Genomic DNA, 21735 nt, shown 5'->3' with positions numbered 1-21735 from the left:
TCAATAATTCACTTCTTTAAAATTTTTAAAAATATTTATTTCATTTCTTTTTTTAAAGACTTTGTTTTTTGTAGAGCAGTTTTAGGTTCAGAAGAAAAATGACAGGAAGGTAAAGAGATTTTCCATATATACTTGGTGTGACACATGCACAGTATCCCCTGCTACTGACACCCCCACCATAGTGGTACAACTATTACAAGTGACGAACCTATGTTGACACATTATAATTACCCACAGTCCACACTTCACATTAGGGTTCTCTCCTGGTACTGTACCTTCTGTAGGCTTGGTCTAATGCATAATGACACGTATTTACCATTATAGGATCATATGAAATGGTTTGTCTTACAAATCCTCAGTGTTCTGTCAATTCATTCCCCACCCACTCAACCACTGAATACCACTGATCTTCTTAGGGTCTCTATAGTTTTGCAGCCTCTTCAGACTGGCTTCTTCCCCTTATCAACAGGCATTTAAGTTTCCTCTGTGTCTGCTCGCTCATGGCTTGATAGCTCACTTCATTTTAAGGCTTATATTCTATTGCTTGGCTATGCCACATTTTTTTCATTCACCTACTGATGGACGTTTTGGTTGCTTCCAAGTTTGGGCAGTTATAAATAGAAGTGCAATAAACATCTACATGCAGGTTTTTTGCCAGTGTAAGTTTTTAAGTCATCTGAGTAAGTACCAAAGAATATGGTTGTAGATCGCATAGTAAGAATATGTTTAGTTTTGTAAGAAATCATCACACTATCTTACAAAATGGTCATACAATTTTGTATTACCACAATAAACGAATTCCTGTTGCTCCATATCCTTGCTCGCATTGGTGGTATCAGTGTTTTCTGCATTTTGGCCATTGTAGTAGTGGTGTCCCACTACTGTTAATTTGTAATTCTCTGATGATATATGACGTGGAATATCTTTTCACAGGCTGGGTTTTTGTTTGTTTGGTGAGCTTCTTTGGTGAGAAGTCTATTTAAGATCTTTGGCCCATTTTTTTTTTTTAAATCAAGTTGTTTCATTTCTTATTTTTGACACTTTAAGTGTTCTTTGTATATTCTGGATAGCATTCCTTTATCGGATATGCCTTTTACAAAGATTTTCTCACAGTCTGTGGCTTGTCTTATCCTCCTGATGGTGTCATTCACAGAGACAGAAGATTTTAATTTTGATGAATTCCAGCTTACCAATGATTTCTTTTAAGGATCATGCCTTTGGTGTTGTATCCAAAAAGTCACATCCCAAGGTTGTCTTATTTTTCTCCTGGGTTATTTTCTAGGAGTTTTATAGTTTTGAGTTATTATATATTTAATCCGTGGTCTGTTTTGTGTTAATTTTTGTGAAGCATGTAAGGTTTCTGTCTAGATTTTTTTTTTTTTGCATGTGGCTGTCCAGTTGTTTAAGCACTATTCATTGAAAAAACTATCTTAGCTCCATTGTATTGCTTTTGCTCCTTTGTCTAAGATCAATTGCCTATACTTATGTGGGACTATATCTTGGCTCTCTATTCTTTACCCTTGATCCCTCTGGTTCTTCTTTTGCAAATACCACACTGTCTTGATTCCTGTTTCTTTACAGTGAGCCTTGAAGTTGGGTCATGTCAATCCCCCAACCCTGTTCCCCTTCAATATTGTGCTGGCTATTCTAGATCTTTGTTTCTCCATGTAAACTTTAAAATCAAAATTTCCACAAAATAACTTGCTGTAATTTTCATTAGGCTTGCATTGAATCTATAGATCACAATGGGAAGAACTGACATCTTGATAATATTGAGACTTCATATTCTTGAACATTGACTGTCTCTCCATTTTTTGGGGGGGGTTGTTTTTGTTCATTGGTTTCACTAGAGTTTGTAGTTTTCCTCATACAAAACTTGTATAAATTCTGTTAGATTTATATTTAAGCACTTCATTTTGGAGGTACTAAATGGTATTGTGCTTTTAATTTGTGACTCACTTTATTAACTTTGTATCCTGAAACCTTGCTGTAATTGCTTATTAATTCGTGGGTGGTTTTTTGTTTTTTGTTTTTGTTTTTTGGTCAATTCAGATCTTCTACAAAGACAATCATCTGCAAACAAAGAGAGTTTTATTTTTTCTTTCCTAATCTGTATATCTTTTATTTCCTTTTCTTGTCTTGTTACAGTGTCTAAAACTTCCACTATGATACTGAAAAGAGGTAAGAGGAGATATCTTGCTTTTTTCCTTGATTTTAGTGGGAAAGCTTCTATTTTCTCACCATTAAGCATGATGTTGGCTATAGGAATAATAGATATTATCTCTGAGCATAACTATTCTGATGTTCATCCTATTGTTGAATGCATCAACAATTCATTTATCTTTATTGTTGAGTAGTAAATTATGTTGATAAATATTTGGTGTGTTTCCAGTTTTTTTTTTTTTAATGTTTATTTATTTTGAGAGAGAAAGTGAGAGCATAGGGGAGGGACGGAGAGAGAAGGAGAGAGAGAATTCTAAGTACAGAGACTGAAGCATGGCTCAATCCCACAAACCATGAGATTATGATCTGAGCCAAAACCAAGAGTTGGATGCTCAACTGACTGGGCCACCCAGGCACCCCATTTTTTTGGATTTTTGTTTTTGTCCAATTTTGGATTATTACAAATAAATTGTGAACACCCATGTATACATATTTGTATGGGAATATACTTTCTTTTCTCTTGGGTAAATATCTAAAGGTGAAATGGATAGATCATATGGTAGGTATTTATTTGTTTAACTCACATACCAGAAAATTTACCTTTTTAAATAGTTTTTTAGTATATTCATAGAGTTGTACAAACATCACCTGATTTAAATTCAGAACATTTTCATTATCCCCCCCAAAGAATTCCCATACCTGTTAGTAGTCTCTCCCTATTCCGCCCTCAGCCCAGCCTAGAAACCATTAATCTTCTGTTTTAATATAAATGGAATTATACAACATGTGAGTGGTTCCTTTCTTCACTTAGCCCAATGTGTTCAAGGTTACTGTGTTGTACTTCATTCATTTTCACTGATGAATAATATTTCAATGAATTAATATACCACATTATGCTTAACCACTCATCGGTTGATGGATATTTGAGTTTTCTCTTTTTGGCTCTTATGTATAATGATGCCATTTGTGTATAAGTTTTGAGTGGTCATGTGTTTTCCTTACCTAGGGGTAGGAATCCTAAGCCATGTGCTCATTCTATGTTTAACGTTTTGAGTAACTTCTAAACTGTTTCCTAACGTGGTGACAGCATTTTACAATCTCACCAGCAATGTGTGAGGGGGGGTTCCAATTTTTTCATATCCTCACCCTCCTTATTATTGTCTCCCTTTTTAATTTCAACTGTCCTAATAGATGCGAAGTGGTATCTTGGATTTGTAATGGCCATTGGATTTTGTCAATGCTTTTTGTGCATCTATTGAGATGATATTTTTTCTTCATTAGTATGTTTATATGGTGAAACATTGACTTTTGAATGTTTAATTAATTAGAATTCTTAGAATTAAGCTCCACCTGGTCATGATGAATTATTATTATATGTTGGTAAAATCAATTTCCTAGAATCTTCTTTAAAATGTTCACATGTATTTTTACTTGGGATGTTGCTCTGTAGTTTTCTTTCAGTATCTTTACCTGATTTTGGTATCAGAGTAATATTTGCCTCAAAGAATGATCTGGAATGTATTCCCTTTTCTTAAACTTTCTGGAAGAGTCTGTGTAGAATTTATATTACTTTCTCTTTAAATGTCTAAAAATTCACCAGTGAATTTTCTTTATCGAAAATTTCTTAACTACAAACTCAACTTCTATAACAGAAACAGTGCTATTCAGATTTTCTTTAAGTGAATTTTGGTATCATCCATTGCAACTAAGTTATCAAACTTAAAGGTACAAATTTGTTCATAATATTCCTTTATTATCCTTTTAATTTGTAGGATAATCCTTCCAGTTCTGCAATTAGTAATCTGTGTTTTCTATTCTTCTTGATTAACCTGGCTAGAAATTTATCATTTCTTTTCATCTTTGCAAAGAGTCAGCTTTTGGTTTCAATGATTTTCTCTATTATTTTTCTGTTTTTTGTAACATTGGCTTATGCTCTGATTTGTATTATTTCCTTCCCTTTTCTTACTTTGGGGTTAATTTGCTCTTTTTCTCCCCTCATTACTTAAAATGGAAGCTGAGGTCACTAAATGAAACTTTCCTTCTTTTCTAATATTGGGGTTTAGTACTATAAGCTCCTTGTTAAGGACTACATTAGCAGCAATCCACAACTCTGAAATGTTGTATTTTCATTTTTATTCAGTTGAACATATTAAGTTTATATATTTTGCGAGAGAGCTAGAGAGCAAGTGTGCACAAGTGGGGGAGGGGCAGAGAAGCAGAGAACAGTCCAAGCAGGTTCCATCCTGGGCTCCATCTCACAACCTATGAGATCATGACCTGAGCCCAAATCAAGAGTGGGGCACTTAACCAACTGGGTCACCCAGGCTTCCCTAATTGAAAATATGTGTTAATGTCCCTTTTAATTTCTCCATTCTCAAGGGGGCACTCAGAAATCTCTAAATATTAGAGATTTTTGAGGTAACTTTCTTGTATTAATTTTTAAATTAATTTAGCATACTTTACATTACTTACATCCTTTTAAATTTACCAAAACTTATTTTATGGTCCAGACTATGGCCTAACTCGGTAGACCGTCTGTGTGCACTTGGAAGGAAGGTACATTCTACTGTTGCTGGGGATGCTCTATACCCATCAGTTAGGTCCTTGTGGTTCACAGTGTTGCCAGGGTAGACTATTCACTTGCTGATTTCTTACTGCTTATTCTTTAATCACAGAGGGGTGTATCAGAACTCCAACTAGAAATAAATTTAGATTTATTCATTTCTCCTTCCATTTCAATTTGTCTCATATAAAAATGTCTGACTCCTTTCATGATGAAACTGCCTCCCCCACCCCCCCAATCCCTGGTAGTATTCTTTACTCTGAAATATATTTCGATATTAACATAGTCATTTTAGTTTTATTATGGCTAATGTCAGCAGAGTATATCATTTTCCATCCTTTTACTTTTAACCTGTTATGGCTTTATATTTAAAGTGTAATTTCTTGTAAGCAGTGTACAGTTGGGTCTTTTTTTAGTCACTGTGGCAATTCCAACCTTTTGAGGCATTTAGACCATTTATAATTAATGTGATTACTGATATGGTTGGGTGTACCATCTGCTATTTATTTTCTATTATTTTAGTAGCTGCTTTGATGTTGATAGTAAAATATTTTTAAAAAATTTTTAATGTTTATTTAATTTTAAGCTAGAGAGACAGAGCGTGAACAGGGGAGGAGCAGAGAGAGAGGGAGACACAGAATCAGAAGCAGACTTCAGGATCTGAGCTGTCAGCACAGAGCCCAATGCAGGGCTCGAACCCACAAACTGCAAGATCATGATCTGAGCTGAAGTCAGACGCTTAACCAACTGAGTCACCCAGGCGCCCCATAGAGTAAAATGTTTTAACTCATCAGTCTATCTTCAAGTATACTACTTCATGTAAAAGAATCTTACAGTAGTATATTTAAGATTTCTCCTCTACTGGGTACTTATGTTATTGTTATACATTTTACTTACTATACATCTGTTATCACCTTAACAATGCAATATGATTATTACTGTTTATGCAATTACCTTTTGTAGAGATTTAAATATGAAAAAACATTATGTTTTTACCCTTATGTATTTACATCTTATGTATTCACCCTTGTAATTACAATTACCAGGGACTTTCATTCCTTTTTATAGATCTGTAATTCTACCTGGTAACATTTTTCTTCTGCCTGATGTATTTCCTTTAACATTTCTTGTAGTGAGTCTGCTAGTGATAAATTATTTTGCCTTTTGTATGTCTGAAAATATATTCTGCCTTTGTTTTTGGAAGATCTTTTTACTGGGTATAGAATATGAGATTGACAGATTTTGTTTTTGGTACTTTAATCATGTTACTCAACTTTTCTGTTTGCATTGTTTCTGACAAGAACATAAAATGTCATTCTTACCTGTATGTAAGGTGTCTTTCTTCTCCAGCTGCTTTTAAGATGTTCTTTATTACTATAGCTTTGAGCATTTATGATCATACGTTAATGTAGTTTTCTTCTTTGGTTTGGTGGGGAAGAAGGGGATTAACGGAGTTTCTTTAATCTGTGGATTTACAGTTTTCCTCAATTTTAGAAAATTTTTAGCCATTATATCTTCAAATACTTTTTCTGTCCCTCATCTCTTTTCTCCTTTGGGCACTCTACTTACATGGTCTGTGAAGTTATCCCATGGGAACTGAAGTTATTCTTTGGCTCACTGATAATCGTTTTCATCTTTTTAAGATTTCTCTCACTGTGTTTCATGATAGTTTCTAATGCTATATCTTCAAGTTTACTGGTCTTTTCTTCTGCCATTAATCTCATCCAGTGTATTTTTCATTTTGCACATAGTAGTTCAATATGAGTCTTCCTTATTTTATATCTTCATGTCTCTGTTTAACTTTCAAACACATGGAACACAATTAAAATAATTGTTTTAGTATTTTTGTCTACTATTCTCACTAAGATCTATATAGGTTCTGAGTCTATTTCAATTGATTATTCTGCTCATGATTGATTATGTTTTCCTGCCTCTTTTCATGCTTGGTAATCTTTGGATGTCAAACATTTTGACTTTTAGCTGTTGGTTGCTGGATATTTTTAATTCCCTGATTGTGCTTTGTTCTTTATTAAATATAGACTTCTATTATTTTTTAGTGACAGCTGTGTTTAATTTTTTTCTTTTTTAAAAATTTAAATCCAAGTTAGGTAATACATAGCATAATAGTGGTTTCAGGAATTGAACTTAGTGATTCATCACTTACATGTAACACCCAGTGCTCATCCCAAAAAGTGCCCTCCTTAGTGCCCATCACCCTTTTAGCCCATCCCTCTACCCAGCAATCTCCAGCACCCCTCTGTTCTCTGTATTTAAGAGTCTCCTATGGATTTCTCCCTCTCTATTTTTATCTTATTTTTCCTTCCCTTCCCCTAGGTTCATCTATTTTGTTTCTTAAATTCCACATATGAATGAAATCCTATGATATTTATCTTTTTCTTATTTCACTTGGCATAATTCATTCTGGTTCCATCCACATTGTTGCAAATGGCAAGATTTTATTCTTTTTGATCACCAATAGTCCCTTATATATATTACATTATAATATATACCACACCCTCTTTTGTGCTTTGTTCTTAGATGCACTTAAGTTACCTGCAAACGGTTTGATCATTTTGAGTCTTGCTTTTATGATTTGTTAGGCAGGTCCAGAGAAGTGCTCATTCTAAGGTTAATTATTTCCCACTACTGAGCAAGATCTTCCCAACTTTCCCACTTGATACCACATGTACTATGAGAATTTCCAGTCTAGCTGGTGGAACCAGGCATTATTTCCAGCCCCGTGGGAGTGCTAGACTCTATTCCTTCCAGTCCCGTCAGTTGGCTTTTCTCTTGGCTTGAGGTCGTTTCCTCATACGCATACATGCAATGACAGCGCTTTGCTGAAGACCTGAAGAGGGCTCTTTGCAGATCTCTGTGGTTGTCTTTCTGTGCAGCTCTCTCCTCTTAGGCAGTCTGTCCTCCAAATTCTAGCCACCTTGGTTTTTCATCTTAGCCCCATCCATTCAAATTAGGGATTCTGCTGGGTTCACCCTAGGCTCCCCTTCTCTGGGCTATGGTCTCAAAACTCCCCTAAGGCAGTAAGCTGAGGAATCATAAGAGGCTCAACTCATTGTTTTTCATCTCTCAGAGATCACTGTGCTTGGCTGCCTGATCTTTAGTAACTTGAAAACCACTGGTTAATATAATATACTCTGTCTGTCCTTTTATTATCATTTCAGGTGAGAGTATGGATTTAGTCCCTATTATCTCAAGTGAGTAGAAGTCCTGGATTTGTATTTTTATTTAGAGCACAGACAAAATCCAAACTGAAATGTTGACAGTTTGAGGAAATAGACACTGAGTAATAAAGAAAGGGAGGTATAAATAACTTCCTGATGTTTGGCTCTGTTTAGCAGCAGTACACTTCTGTGCATTGTGTGCGACACTTCATCCTATGTGGGGACCTCTAATAAGGTCCTGACATGCTCTCCAATGGAACTCAGTACCAGCATTCTTATGAAAATGTAAGACTGTGGCAGGGGTGCTGTGTATCGAGAAATGAATACTGATTCACTTTCAAGAACTGTCGAAGGGATATAACTCTTTCCAATCTGCTGAATTAAGATCTATTGTTAAAAAAAAAAAAAAAAAACTACTGTTCTCAGTAACAAAACATCTCCTCAAGGAGGTGAAGAAAGGAAAAGGTATTACTTGGGATGACCTTGGAAAGAAGGTCTCCTACCAAAATTCATGAGTTTTGAGCGCTGAGTTGTATCCTTCTCGTAGAAGTTTACTCTGGGGCCTTCAGGTGAGAAATCCAAGGGCTCCGACCTCATGTTCTGCTTATTTAAGGACCAGAACAGAACTACTTGCCTCCCACCTACTAAAGATGTTGAGAATCAATTACCTGCTTGAAGCAATGGACAGGCGCTGGGACTGAACATGTTTCTTTTAGGTATTTGTCCCAGGTAAAATGACCTGTAAAGGAAATAGAAATCTCTATCACAGTCAACTTCCTAAAAAGTGCTTTCAGGATGTAATCTACACTAACCATTAGGCCATTTTTGGACTCATTCTGAGCATAAGAAAAAACTCATTTTTCCTTGTTTGGGCTCAAAAGAGTATAATGGGTAGAAATCTAGGTGACCTGCCTGAGTGGATCATTTTAGACCACTGTTTTAAAGTTATGGTCTAAAGACAACCTTACATGTTTTACATGTTAGTCCCTAAAGTGATCCAAAATGCCAGAGCAACATATTCCAGTATCTCACAGAAGTGTCCAGGAAGCTCTTAGAAAACAGATGATTAGAAAGTGGGGTAAGGAGATTCCTTCTGAACAGCCTGACTCCTGAAGAGGTACCTGAATCCCATCAAATGACACCTTTGAACACCCAAAACGGTTGGATCCCACCATCTCAGCTCAGAGAGAATGAAGGAGAGACATAGGGTAAGATGATCTGATGGTTGGAAAAACCAGAATGAGTGAGATTATACTTGAATTCTCACTCTCTCTCACCCACCCTGAACCCACTCCCATTCCAGCTGCACTGCTCTGAGGTGCAAAATGACAAAGATCTGGAAATTTACAGAAAAGTAGGTCCTCGGTAGCATTTCTCATGATAGTATCTGTGAATGAGTTAGGGACTCTACAAGGTCTTGTAGCCTCTTGAAGTGGCCTTTAGAGCAACACTGTGCTAGAGAAACTGTCTTCAAGGTGACACTGCTAGGATCAGGGGAAACATTTTAAGGAACAAGCTATTCAATATATATGTTATTAAACCATAAAAAGACGATTAGGTTATTTATTAAAGGTTAAATCAGTTACCAATATCCCCCTAATACCCACCTAGAGGTGACCCCATGATGGTGCAGGGAAGGTCCCAGAGACTCTCACAAGCTAAAACACTGTAGCAAACCAGCATTTCTTGAAGTTTCCTCTGCAGTGGAGCAGCACAGGGCCCTTTTAGACCATGCAAAAAGCACTAGATGCTGGGAATAAAAATGATTTACTGAATGATAAAATCTAAATCACTTCAAAGATGATGCCAAGACTTTATACTCTATTGACTTTATAGCTTCTGTTTTAAAATTTGTCCCTTTCCCACCATCCTTAAGCAAGTCAAATAGACTTGGCCAGAAATCACAGTCTGTTCTGAATCACTTCACAGGCTGGCCAGTGATTAATTATCTTGAATACAGAGTCCACAGGGTCAATGAGATGGATATTTCCTGGAATCAAGATTTAAGGAGCTTATCAGAATATAATAGAGTCTGCTCTTAGTGGAGATGTCCCTAAAGCAAGGAATGAACACATTTTACCACTATTTGATGTTAGAAAAAGAAAGCTTTACATATTACTATTCCATTCTTACAAGTAAGGGATTAAGTCAAACAGCAAGTCTTGGATTTGAGTGAACTGCGACTCTTACATGTGAGCATCAACACTGTCCACTAAAACGTTTTGTGATGACACAATGCTTTGTGTCTGCGATGTCCCATAAGGAAGCTGCTAGTCACGTGTAGCTCCTGAACACTTGAAATGTGTGAGCGAGAATTTAAGTTTAAATTTTAATTAATGTAATTAATTTTATTTAGATATAAATTCCTACTTGTGGTTCACAGCTACTATATCAGACAGTGCAGCTCTAGAGGTTTGCTCAATCTGGGTAATTGCTGGTAGTAGCTTGCATTTTGACCACAAGCATCCAAGAGACTTTGGTTTTAAAAATTATGGCAGTGCTTGCTTCGGCAGCACATATATTAAAAATTATGGCAGCATCAGGGGTACCAAAATAACCAGGGTATTAATTACAGTTCTCTATTACATATCAATTATGGTAATCAATCCCTATTATATAGGCAAGCAACCTCATGTCTTTCTCCATTTAGAGAACACCCTGTTGCCAACTGAATGAAAAGAAATCTCTCCTTTTTTTTGGTTTATTTTTGAAGGAGAGAGAAACAGCGTGAGCGAGGGAGGGGCAGAGAGAGGGAGACACAGAATACGAAGCAGGATCCAGGTTTTGAGCTGTCAGCACAGAGCCTGATGTGGGACTCGAACTCATGAACCATGAGATCATGACCTGAGCCAAAGCTGGATGTTTAACCAACTGAGCCACCCAGACACCCCAGCAATCTCTTAAAAATTTTTTTTACGTTTATTATTTTTGAGAGACAGAGAGAGTGAGAGAGGGAGGGGCAGAGAGAGGGAGAGAGAGAATCTTAAGCAGGCTCCACGCTGTCAACATGGAGCCCGATGTGGGGCACAAACTCACAAACCATGAGATCATGACCTGAGCTAAAACAAAGAATCAGACGCTTAACCAACTTAGCCACCCAGGGGCCCAGGAATCTGTTTTTAATTTTTTTGTTATTTATTTAATTTATTTTTAATGTTTTGAGGTTTTTTTTTTTGTTTTTTTTTTTTTTGAGACAAAGAGAGAGAGAGAATGTGAGTCAGGGAGGGGCAGAGAAAGAGGGAGACACAGAATTTGAAGCAGGCTCCAGGTTCTGAAGCAGGCTCCAGCAGGCACAGAGCCTGATGTGGGACTTGAACTCATGAACCATGAGATCATGACCCGAACTGAAGTCAGACGCTCAACCAACTGAGCCACCCAGGTACTCCTGAAATCTCGTTTTTAAAAGCAGTCCACCCACTGAGGGTTGACTGGACGAAACCATACCTAGATTAGTATTTTTCTTAAATTTGACTACTTAGGCTCCCTGAGACTTAGTCTCTTAATTTCAGGTAAGTTGCAAATGACTTAATTTTTATTGATTCAATAGAAATGTTTGAGCACCTATTGTAATGCCCATAATGGAGCCAAACGTCATGTCTACTACGTCTCTGAGCAACTGCAATAACCACACACACAAAAACAGGACAGGCAGCAAGGACATCAGGGAGGGGTTGGCAAGCTTTCTGTAAAGGACCAGACAGTAAAACGCTATGCTTTGTGGGCCATCCAGTCTCTGTCACAAACACTCAGCTCTGCACTGTAGCCTGAAACCAGCCACAGACAATATGTACATGAATGAACATGGCTGTGTTCCACTAAAATTTTATTTACAAAAATAGGCAGTGGGCCGGATTTGCCCCCAAACAGTAGTGTGTCCTGGCATACAGCACTGATGCCAAAATGTTACTTATCATCAGAATCTCCTGAAGGATTTTTCTCATTTCTTTAAACAGAGTTCTGGGCCCCATCCTCAGAGGTTCTCAGTTAATAGGCTTTAGTGTGGTCTGAAAATCTGTATTTTCAAAAGTTCCCTAAGTAATTCTGATTCCCACCTGTGTCTAGAAATTACTCGTGTACTTCTAGAATTTAGTGGAATTCTAGGAAAAGAATGTAATATTGAGAGTCAGAAGATGCTGGATAAAGTCTTATTTCTATAATTATCTTAGAGAAGTTATTTAAACTTTCTAAGCATCTGTTTACGCATCTGAAAAGACAGAGATAAGATTGTATTTAGAAATATTAAGCAGGGATATTAAATAAATAATAACACAAATAAACTGGTACAATTATGACAAATTTAAGTTAATGAGGTAGTACAGGTTGCCTTGAGGGTGAAGAACAGGAAAATCTAATTTGTTACTAGGATCAAGCATTACTATGAAGATTAACATTATTAACTCATAAAGTATAATGGTTTATGCTTTACAGAATGATTTCCATTATTTATTCAACTGATGTCTGAGCATTTCTCTATGTGTCAGGCAGTATTCTCAGTGCTGGGACAAGACAGGAGGTCCTTGCCTTCATGGAATTTACATTCTGGGGCATATCATGAGGCACCATTAACACATAACCAAATAAATAAGGTAATAAGTGATAATCATTTGAAGGAAATAAAACAATGTAATAGAGGCTGGGTACTATGGTAGATGGCGAAGTTATGGACAGATGCTCTATGGAGGAAACACTTGATCTGCGACTTTACAGTCATCTCGTTTATATTACTGAATAATGCTTGTGAAAGTATTTTATAAACTCTAATGCATAACACCTTATAGTTACACTTGTTATTAAAACATATAAGTCCACAACAATGTAAAGCAGAAGAGCTCCACTAAGTCCAATGCAGGAATTCCTTTCTCTAATACTCATTCATTCATCCCTAGTTCTAGGCACTGGTGATCCAAAGCAAAGAATGAAATAGCAAAGTCTGCCGATATGGAGCTTACTTTCGAAGGGGGAAGAAAAACAAAAACAAATATAAATATATGTCAGATGGTGTAGACGGCAACAGAGACACCAGATAATATATAATTCCTGGCCCTTTTCAAATAAAGAAAAGATAAAGCAAAGTAAGAGGGAAAGAGTGTCGAGGGTATGTGTGTGCTATTTTAGGCAGGATGGTCAAGAAAGGCATCTTGATGGGCTGATAACAAAAGTTGAGGCCTGAAGCTCCCTCCAGACACTGGTTGAATACTTGCAATGATGAGAAACTCCTTATGCAGTTATTTATTCAATGGTACAAAGAGACAGACTTTGACCTATACAGTCAGCCAAAGTGTGCCTCCTTCTAGCTTCTACCCATTATTCCTGGACATAATATATGAGGGAGATTATATATATTATATATCAATGCTGCTAATTTGACCCAGCTACACGTGGCACCTCCATTCATGGTGGCTACTATTCTGACCACACTTCCCTACAAGAATTCTATTTCATTCTACCTGAAGTGTGGAACCCAAATTCCTAAGAGAAATAAAAACAATTATAGTCTTCAGATCAGAAATTCTACTCCAAGATTACTGTCTGAAAACTATTCTGTTGTTTATATGTGCCATAATTTATCTAAGTTAACATCAGTATTTGTTAAATACTCTTGATGGTCATGTAGATGATTTCTAATCTGATGAGTATCTTTGTGCACATATCTTTTTTAATACTTTTAGGATGATCACTTTAGGGCAAATGCCTAAGAGTGGGATGAATGGATGAAGAACCGGCATATTTTATATTCTGATACAATATAATTCCCACCTATAGTGCATAAGAATATGTTTCTTACATCCTTGCTAAAACGGCTTTAACCATCTCTATATTTTTGTTATACCTTACAAGTGAAAAAGCAAAATACTGTCATAATTTTATATGCAATTCTTTGATTACTAATAAATTGAAGATCTTTTTAGGTTTATTAGTCTATGTACAGTTTATTTTTGTCATTTTTCACTGAGGTATTCTTTTGTTTTCTCACAGACTCTAAGAGTTCTATGTAGATTGAAGACGGTAGTCCTTTGCCTGTCATATATGTTGTAGACATCTTTGTCTGCTAGGATTTGCCCTTAAGTTTCTCAGTCTTGTCTTTTATGACTTCCTGGCTTTCACATCATGCCTTCTTCACTTCAATACTATAAGCGACACTGATCCATGTTCTCTTCCAGTATTTCTCTGTTTCTTTTTTTTTTTTTAACATTTAAATGGTCTATTTAGAATTTGTTCTGTGAGACAAATAAGCCAAAGATGAAGCTCTCCTTTTCACCTTTTATTCAATAAATGTGCTCACCAGCATTTTTGAAGAAATCACCTTCCCTCCACTGATTGGAAATGTCACTGTGACCGTATATTAATTTCCTATATACATTTAGACCTATCTCTGGACCCTGCCTTCTGTTCCTCTCACCAGTCAGTCTACTCTATTTTGTTTCATGTAATTTCAAAACTAACCAAACCACTTTTAATTTTTCATAAGGCATAACCTCAACCATGTTTTCTTGACACTTTCAAACGATTAATAAGTTATGGCATATCCAGTTCTAATGAAACCTGTTGTTAGAAAATCTACAAACCTTACATGTATGAGATACACAGTGGCTCATTCTCAAAATATTGTCCATAGGTCTTTTAGATCACTAGCTTGGTATTTTTTAATTAATCATCTAATACAAATACCAAGCCAAAAAATTTTTCTGACTCTCCCTGTTTCTTAGAACAAATCCTACCATTTCCCAGCTCCTATAACATCCTGTTCACGCCTTTATTTTCATATCTTCACATCATACCATTATCACTATTTACATAAGCTCTTCACAGATGGTGGCTATCTTTATTATTATTTTTTTTAATCCTCATTGTTTAACACTGTGCCTGAAACTGAACCCAGGCCCCATAAAAGTTCAGTGAATGAAAAGTGAGGGAACGAAAAGAAGAACTGAGGAGGCACCAGTGCTTCTCTTTATGGACTGGTACAGTCACACTGATGACATTCAGATTTACTTCTGGGAGCTGTACTTTGAGATGGACGGAACAAACCAAAGTCTAAACGGTGACCTAAGTGGCAAGGGGACACAAAACCATGTCACCGAGCAGCAGCTGAAGGACCACAGACATTGAGCTTGCAGAGCGAAGCAAAGTCTTGGACTCAATTTGCCATCTATCCACCGATCCACCAAGTATTTATCGTGTGTAACAAAGCATTGTGCTGGAGATCAAATATCGTTCTTGCCCTCACAGAGCTTCAGTAAGGGCCACCAGCGGGACTGCCAACTCCAGGAAGCGTGGCAAGTGCTATGCTTGGCTAGGGAGGGCGCTATCGGAGGGCTTGTGGGAGGGTTCTCAGGGAAGTAACCTCTACACTTCTAAGTTAACGTATAAAAGGGTAAGCAGGAAGTCAGGTAAGAAGAGAGAAAATTCTTTGTTTTTAGAATCTTTTGTTTCAGACTGAAAAAAAAGCATGCCCAGAAGTAAGAAAAAGCACTTCTAAAAATGGAATGTTTTTGTATGGTTACTGGGCAGAGTTAAAAAAAAATAAAAACAACCAGTAGTTTCGAAAGGAGATTTTATTTTTTTTTCATAAAGTTTCTTTTTTAAAATTTTTTTAATGTTTTTTTATTTATTTTTGAAAGACAAAGAGAGACAGCATGAGCAGGGGAGACTCAGAGACAGAGGGAGAAACAGTATCTGAAGCAGGATCCAGGCTCTGAGCTAGCTGTCAGTACAGAGCCCAATGCAGGGCTCGAACCCATGAACCGTGAGATCATGACCTGAGTCGAAGCCAGAAGCTTAACCGATTGAGCCACCCAGACGCCCTGAAAGGAAGTTTTAGATAAAAGCAGTGTCCAGGTATCAGAGAGCCTCCTCAACCACGTTAATGAGAAGAGGAAGCACCGAAGGCTCTGGGGCAGGAGTCCTTCTGTGTGCCTGTGAAGGATGGACTGGAGGCAGGGCTAAAGGCAGGAAGACTAGTGAGGAAACTATTCTAATGATCTATATGAGATCAAAGTCCTTCAACTAGGATGGTCAGAGTGGCAGTGAGCAGGCAGTCCCTAGAGCTGTTTTCTAATAACTGGAGGCTGGTGAGTTAAAAACCGGCTAAACTATTCCATATTGCCCTAAAAGTTCAAAGTATGACTGACAGAACTGACAAACAGATTTTGGCCCAATAAATATATCTGTCTGAATATGAAGTGAATTCCTGAGGAAGGCTGTAAGTCCCCAATAACGCTGAAAAGTTCAAGACAACGCATTTTATAAGATACTCAACACATCGAATTTTGAAATGCTGGGCCAAGTTAGCTTACTTTAGGGCCTCTTCCAAACTCAAATTCTAAAAATCTCCTGGATTTCATTTCTTTAAAAAAATTTTTTGTTCATTTATTTATTTATTTAGAGACACAGAGCACAAGCAGGGGAGGGGCAGAGAGAGAGGGAGACACAGAATCTGAAGCAGGCTCCAGGCTCTGAGCTAGCTGTCAGCACAGATCTCAGTGCAGGGCTTGAACTCATGCACTGTGAGATCACGGCCTGAGCTGAAGTTGGAAGTTGGACGCTTAACCAATTGAGCCTCCCAGGCACCCCGTGAATTTCGCTTCAGTTTGATATTTGGGGCTTGATGGGGGAAGTGAAATATGCAGGATTAACTCATCAGAGCCTGTGCCTGGCCATGCTGGTGCTATGTTATCATGGCCTCTACTCCTCACACAAGGAGAAATATACTCCCAAATTTTAACATCACTTCTTGTATATACTTTATGTTAAACCGAGTACCCACTTTTTACAATTCCCTATCAACAAAATAGTTTGTTCACAACATACCTGAACTTGTCACTGAACTACAGGTAACTGTTATTATTAGTATTAGCAACAAAACCAAAATCAGCAACAGCTCACACAGAGTATTTTCCGTCTGCCTATGCCATGTTCAGTATCTTCCAAGTTCATCACAACCTGAAAAGTAGGTTTTATTCCCATTTTAAGGATAAGGACACAGGCTCAGAAAGATTAAGTAATCTTCCCAACAATCACTAAACTGGTAAGTGAACAACAGGAATTTGAACCAAGGCTTGCCTGATTCTTATGTCCATGATTTTCTACCAAAAACTAGTGCCCTTGAAAGCTTGAGGTAAGTTTTAAGTCATTAAAAAGTTACTATTATTTATTGTTTATCAAGTGCTAGGTCTTTTACCTGCATTATTTCAATTCCTTCATTTCTTCAGCTCACATTCATAGAATGATTCACTTCAAAGAATGTTCCAAGATTTGACTTAGAATAACGTCTGAGGTTGGCCCCTCGACAGAATGAAAATAACAATCCTCAAAAGTTGAAAAGTATTTGAGAGGTTTTAAGATGTTTTCACATCCTTTAGCTCTTGTCATCTTAACAACCTTGTGAAGTAGGCAGAATGCGACTATTAACTCCATTTTCCAAGTCAGAAAACTGAGGATCGGCATTGCAAAGTTACTAAGCGTGGCTGGCTTTCAAAGAACTCAGGAGCTCTGGGTCCTAGTCTAGTATTCTACTCCTCTCTGTCACTTTCTTTGTCAGTGGGCGATAAATGTAATGTTTTGGGAAGAAAAGGCAAGAGGAAGCAAAAAGAGATAGAGGTGAACACATGAAGTCACAGAACAAAAAATGTAAAAATATTTGAACAAGAACTGATAAAGCCATTAGGATATCAGTATTTGTGTAACATATGGAAAGATTTTAAAGGCCCAGAAGATGAGACTGATGTTTATGTAGAAAGCCTGAAGGCTGATTAAGAGTTACTGACATTAGCATCACTTCTCAAACCCCAGTCCTGAGGCTCACTCAGCAGGGATGAAAACCGGATGCAGGAGCAGTCTGACTCCTAGTATTTGAACTGTTAATATTTCAGATTGGATTTAGTTAAAAAATTCTATAAAATCTTTTGGTTTAATTTCAATTTGTATCTCATGAACAATTTCTTTAGGGGAAATCCCACCAAATTCTGACTGAGGGTCAGTCCCTGTTCCTCCTTGCACTCTGGGTCATGAGCCCCCCACCCCCAGCCGCTGGCTGGGTCTGCACCTTCGATAAGGCCGGCTGGGCAGGACAGCTGACGGGACTGGCTGCACGGGCTTGGGGCGGACGAGCACAGGACACACGGGTCCGTGAGACAGACACCATGGCACTCTGGTTCTTGTCACACGTGAATCTCTGGTTTGGTTATTGCCCATATTTAACAGAAATATAAGAAAGAAATCTTACCTAGTTCCAGGATGTCAGTAGCTTCTATTAAAGAAAAAAATGTTACAGTGTAAGTCATCAGGACAAACACACCAAAATGAAAGAAAGGTGAGGTTCTGGGGGTAAAAATGAAGGCTTGAGAGTCTGTGTAATCCAACCCTCTCATTTTAGAAGATCCTGTATTACTAGTAGTTGTGGAATATACCACCTAATTCTGCCTCGCTCTAAGCCTAACCTCTTAAAAACTGGAGATGCAGAGAGGCCAACCGGGCTTGAAGGCGTGAGGCTACTCCGAGATTATCTGTACTCAGGGTCTAAGTCTGCTGACTTCCAGTTCAAAACAGAACACGCTGTTCCTAACAGACACCTCTATAAACTCTGAATTTGCCTGTGCTTCCATCAGTGAGTCCTTTATACCTCAGACCTCTCAGAACAAAGGTTTTATGATAAAAGATGTCAAATTACATTTTTCCATGCTAACCAGAGGGCTCTTTTTCTTACCTCGATACTGGGATGCAGACACGGAAAGGTGACCATACTTGTGTTTCCTAACATTGTTCCAGTCTATCACTGCAGGAGGAAAGAAAACAGTCATGTGAAAAAAAAAAAAAGCAAGATTCAATGCTTCTCTAATTTAACATCAGGCATCAATAGTCTTTGATAAAGTAATCTACTTCTGAGATTGTATTCTAAGAAAACAATCCAAAAGAGGTTTTATTTAAAACACTTTAGTATTGTTTATAAAAACAAAAAGGGAGGGAGGGCACCTAAATGTTCAGCACAGAAGACTGATTAAGAGACCACAACACATTTATCAGTTGACAAAGGATTCTTTCTGCAGCTTTAAATTTTTACAGAGGCTACACAACAAAATAGGGAACTGTTTAAAGTTCTGATGTTATCTGGTAAAATATCAGAGCAAAAATTATATTCATGGAATAAGTGAAATTATGCAAAAAACTGAAAACAAAGAACATCCCTACTCTGGGCTCAACTGTGTGCCCCCCCCCCATTCTAATGTGACTGTATTTGGAGAAAGGATCTATAAAGAAATAACTACATTAAAATGAGACCATTGGGGTGAGCCCTAATCTAACAGGACAGGTGTCCTGATAGGAGGAAATCTGGACACATACAGGGACAGAGTATGTGAAGACAGAAGATGGGCCCCTAGAAGCCAAGGAGAGAAGCCTCAGAAAAAAAAAAAATCAACTCTACCTTTACCTTGATCTCTGACTTTCAGCTTCCAGAAACATGAGAAAATAAATTTCTTTTTTTTTAAGTTTGTTTCTTTATTTTGAGAGAGAGGGAGTGAGCAAGAGTGCGTGCGCACAAGTGGGGGTGGGGCAGAGAGAGAGGGAGAGACAGAATCTTAAGGAGGCTCCATGCCATCAGCACAGAGCCCGACACAGGGCTTGAACTCCTGAACACTGAGATCATGACCTGATCTGGTTATCTTTGGGTAGTGGTCCTATTCCCCCCACCCCTATTTTCAAATCTCATATATTTTTAATTTTTTTTATAAAGAGGACAGGTTACTTATATAATGGAAACACATTTTCCTTGTTTGAATATTTGGATTAATCTACTGACTCTACCACTTTCTCACCACCAATTACCCATCATGTTTTTACTTCTCTTCTCACCCAGCTCGGATTCCATGGTCCCTCATTAAACTCACTCGCTGGAAACACTCTCCACTCCCTCCTACCTCTTTTTTTTTTTTTTTTTGTCAAATTTTCCTACTAAGGCTCAGTCTTACTCCATCTGATTAAAGCCACTTATCCACCTATACCACGCCTACCCCAACAGCTCACAAGTGCTGAAGAAAACCAAATGCAAGCTGACTGGTCTCACTTTAAACTCATGGCCATAATTCTCAAATGCTATCTAACACGGTCTAGAAATCATATCCCATTTCCCTACTGTGTTTGCTTTTCTACCTTCCAAAAAAAAATTCATTTATTTTTCTTTCTCCTCATACTCCAAATATTCCTTCCCTCACCCTCACTCTTAGGTATAATGTTAATTTAGGGTTCATTGAGGAAACAGAAATAAGGAACAGGAACCTTCTATTTGCCCCTTAGGAAGTACAGACTCCATCATGTTTAGTGGTGTATCCCCCACGCACAGCAGAGCAGCAGGTGCTCAGTTAGTGTCTGGTGAATGAATGAATCTACTCATTCATCATTCTTTCTGACTGCTCTTCTATTGCTGTGGATGAAGTGTCTGTTTTTATCAACAGGCAACCCTCCAGTTTTGCTCCAGATCCCATTTTCTGCCATCCTCTCAAGGACTTTACCAGCATTTCCTTTCTAATAGACCATTTGCATCCACATCTTTACTGCTCCATCATCTCCTATCAAATAGATCAACACACAAAACAAATACCCCCTCTCCAACCCTCTCTTAATCCCATGTATAATCCCTCTTGCCTTCTATTTCTCAGAAAAACTTATTTTAAAGAGTTATCTATAGACATTGCCTCCTCACTTCTTCACATTAATTATCTCCTCATTCAAACAGGGTTTTCCTGTTCCTTAGTTCATCCACTGAGATCAGTCCCAAACTTATATTTCTAGCATTGGTATCCTTTTGGAATTCCACACTTACACATAATCTCTACATAGTTATCACATCAGACATTTCAAACTTAACATGGCTAAAACAGGATGCCACCTCTTGCTAACCTGTTCCTCTTTTTTTTTTTTTTTAATTTTTACTTAAATTCCAGTTAGTTGATGTATAGTGTCATATTAGTTTCAGGTGTAGAGTATAATGATTCAACACTTCTATCCATCACCCAGTGCTCATTGTGACAAGTGCACTCTTTAATCCCAATGCCTATTTAATCCATCCCCCCACCTCCCCTCTGGTAACCATCAGTTTGTTCTCTATAGTTAAGAGTCAGTTTCTTGGCTTTCCTCTCTCTCTTTTTGTCCCTTCTTTGCTCGTTTGTTTCTTAAATTCCACGTATGAGTGAAATCATATGTGATGGCAATCCCATTTGCTAGCTTGGGGAAGACAATCTATCTCTTCTTGTCTTCCCCCAAATCAGTAAACGGCATCTCCATCACCAAGCTGTTCAAGCCAAATATCCCTGAAGTCATCCTTGACGCTTCTATTTCCTTTACTCACATCCACGCAGTGAGTTCTGCTGCACTATGTCCCCAGCCCATCCACCACGCATCCCACTGCTCACATTATTTCCAGTCACTGTCCTTACCTGGACCATTAGGATGGCTTGCTGACTGGAATCCCTGGTTCCACGCTTGCCCTACTCCAACCCACTCACCATACAGGGGTCAGAATGAGCATTTTAAAACACAAAACAGATAATGTCATTCATCTGCTTAAGGACAAATGGCTTCCCCAGAGCTTCTCACTGAGTTAAAGATGCCTTGCACAGATATGCAGGATTTAGCTGCTGCCATGTCTCTGATCTTGCCCTATAAGACACATGCCCCACCAAATTTTTAAAAAGTTTACTTATTTATTTTGAGGGAGGGAGGGATGGGGGGAGAGAGAGAGACAGACAGAGAGAGAGAGAGAGAGAGAGAGAGAGACAGACAGACAGACAGACAGCATTAGTGGGGGAGGGGTAAAGAGAGAGGGAGACAGAGAAG

At 37.9% G+C, this 21735-nt stretch overlaps 1 protein-coding gene across 9 annotated transcripts in view; it reads right to left on the bottom strand.

The window, feature by feature from the left end:
- Positions 1-21735, bottom strand: part of SCMH1 (Scm polycomb group protein homolog 1) — a 158768-nt gene that overhangs the window by 103112 nt on the left and 33921 nt on the right. For 3 of the 9 annotated variants that reach the window (XM_029949393.1, XM_029949391.1, XM_029949392.1), the window contains 3 exons: positions 18611-18679; positions 18131-18154; positions 8574-8644 (listed from right to left, as the gene is read on the bottom strand). In XM_029949393.1, the coding sequence (XP_029805253.1) occupies positions 8574-8644; positions 18131-18154; positions 18611-18679 (164 nt within the window). Of the gene's footprint in view, positions 1-6295; positions 6527-8573; positions 8645-9512; positions 9656-17086; positions 17191-18130; positions 18155-18610; positions 18680-21735 lie in introns of those variants that run through there. The other 6 variants (XM_029949395.1, XM_029949400.1, XM_029949396.1 and 3 more) reach the window with 5 other exon arrangements.

Source organism: Suricata suricatta, chromosome 8, assembly GCF_006229205.1.
Source record: "Suricata suricatta isolate VVHF042 chromosome 8, meerkat_22Aug2017_6uvM2_HiC, whole genome shotgun sequence".
In the NCBI taxonomy this organism is placed as follows: domain Eukaryota; kingdom Metazoa; phylum Chordata; class Mammalia; order Carnivora; family Herpestidae; genus Suricata; species Suricata suricatta.
Note: the sequence above shows the minus strand (reverse complement) of the source record. Positions and strands in the feature narration are given on the sequence as shown.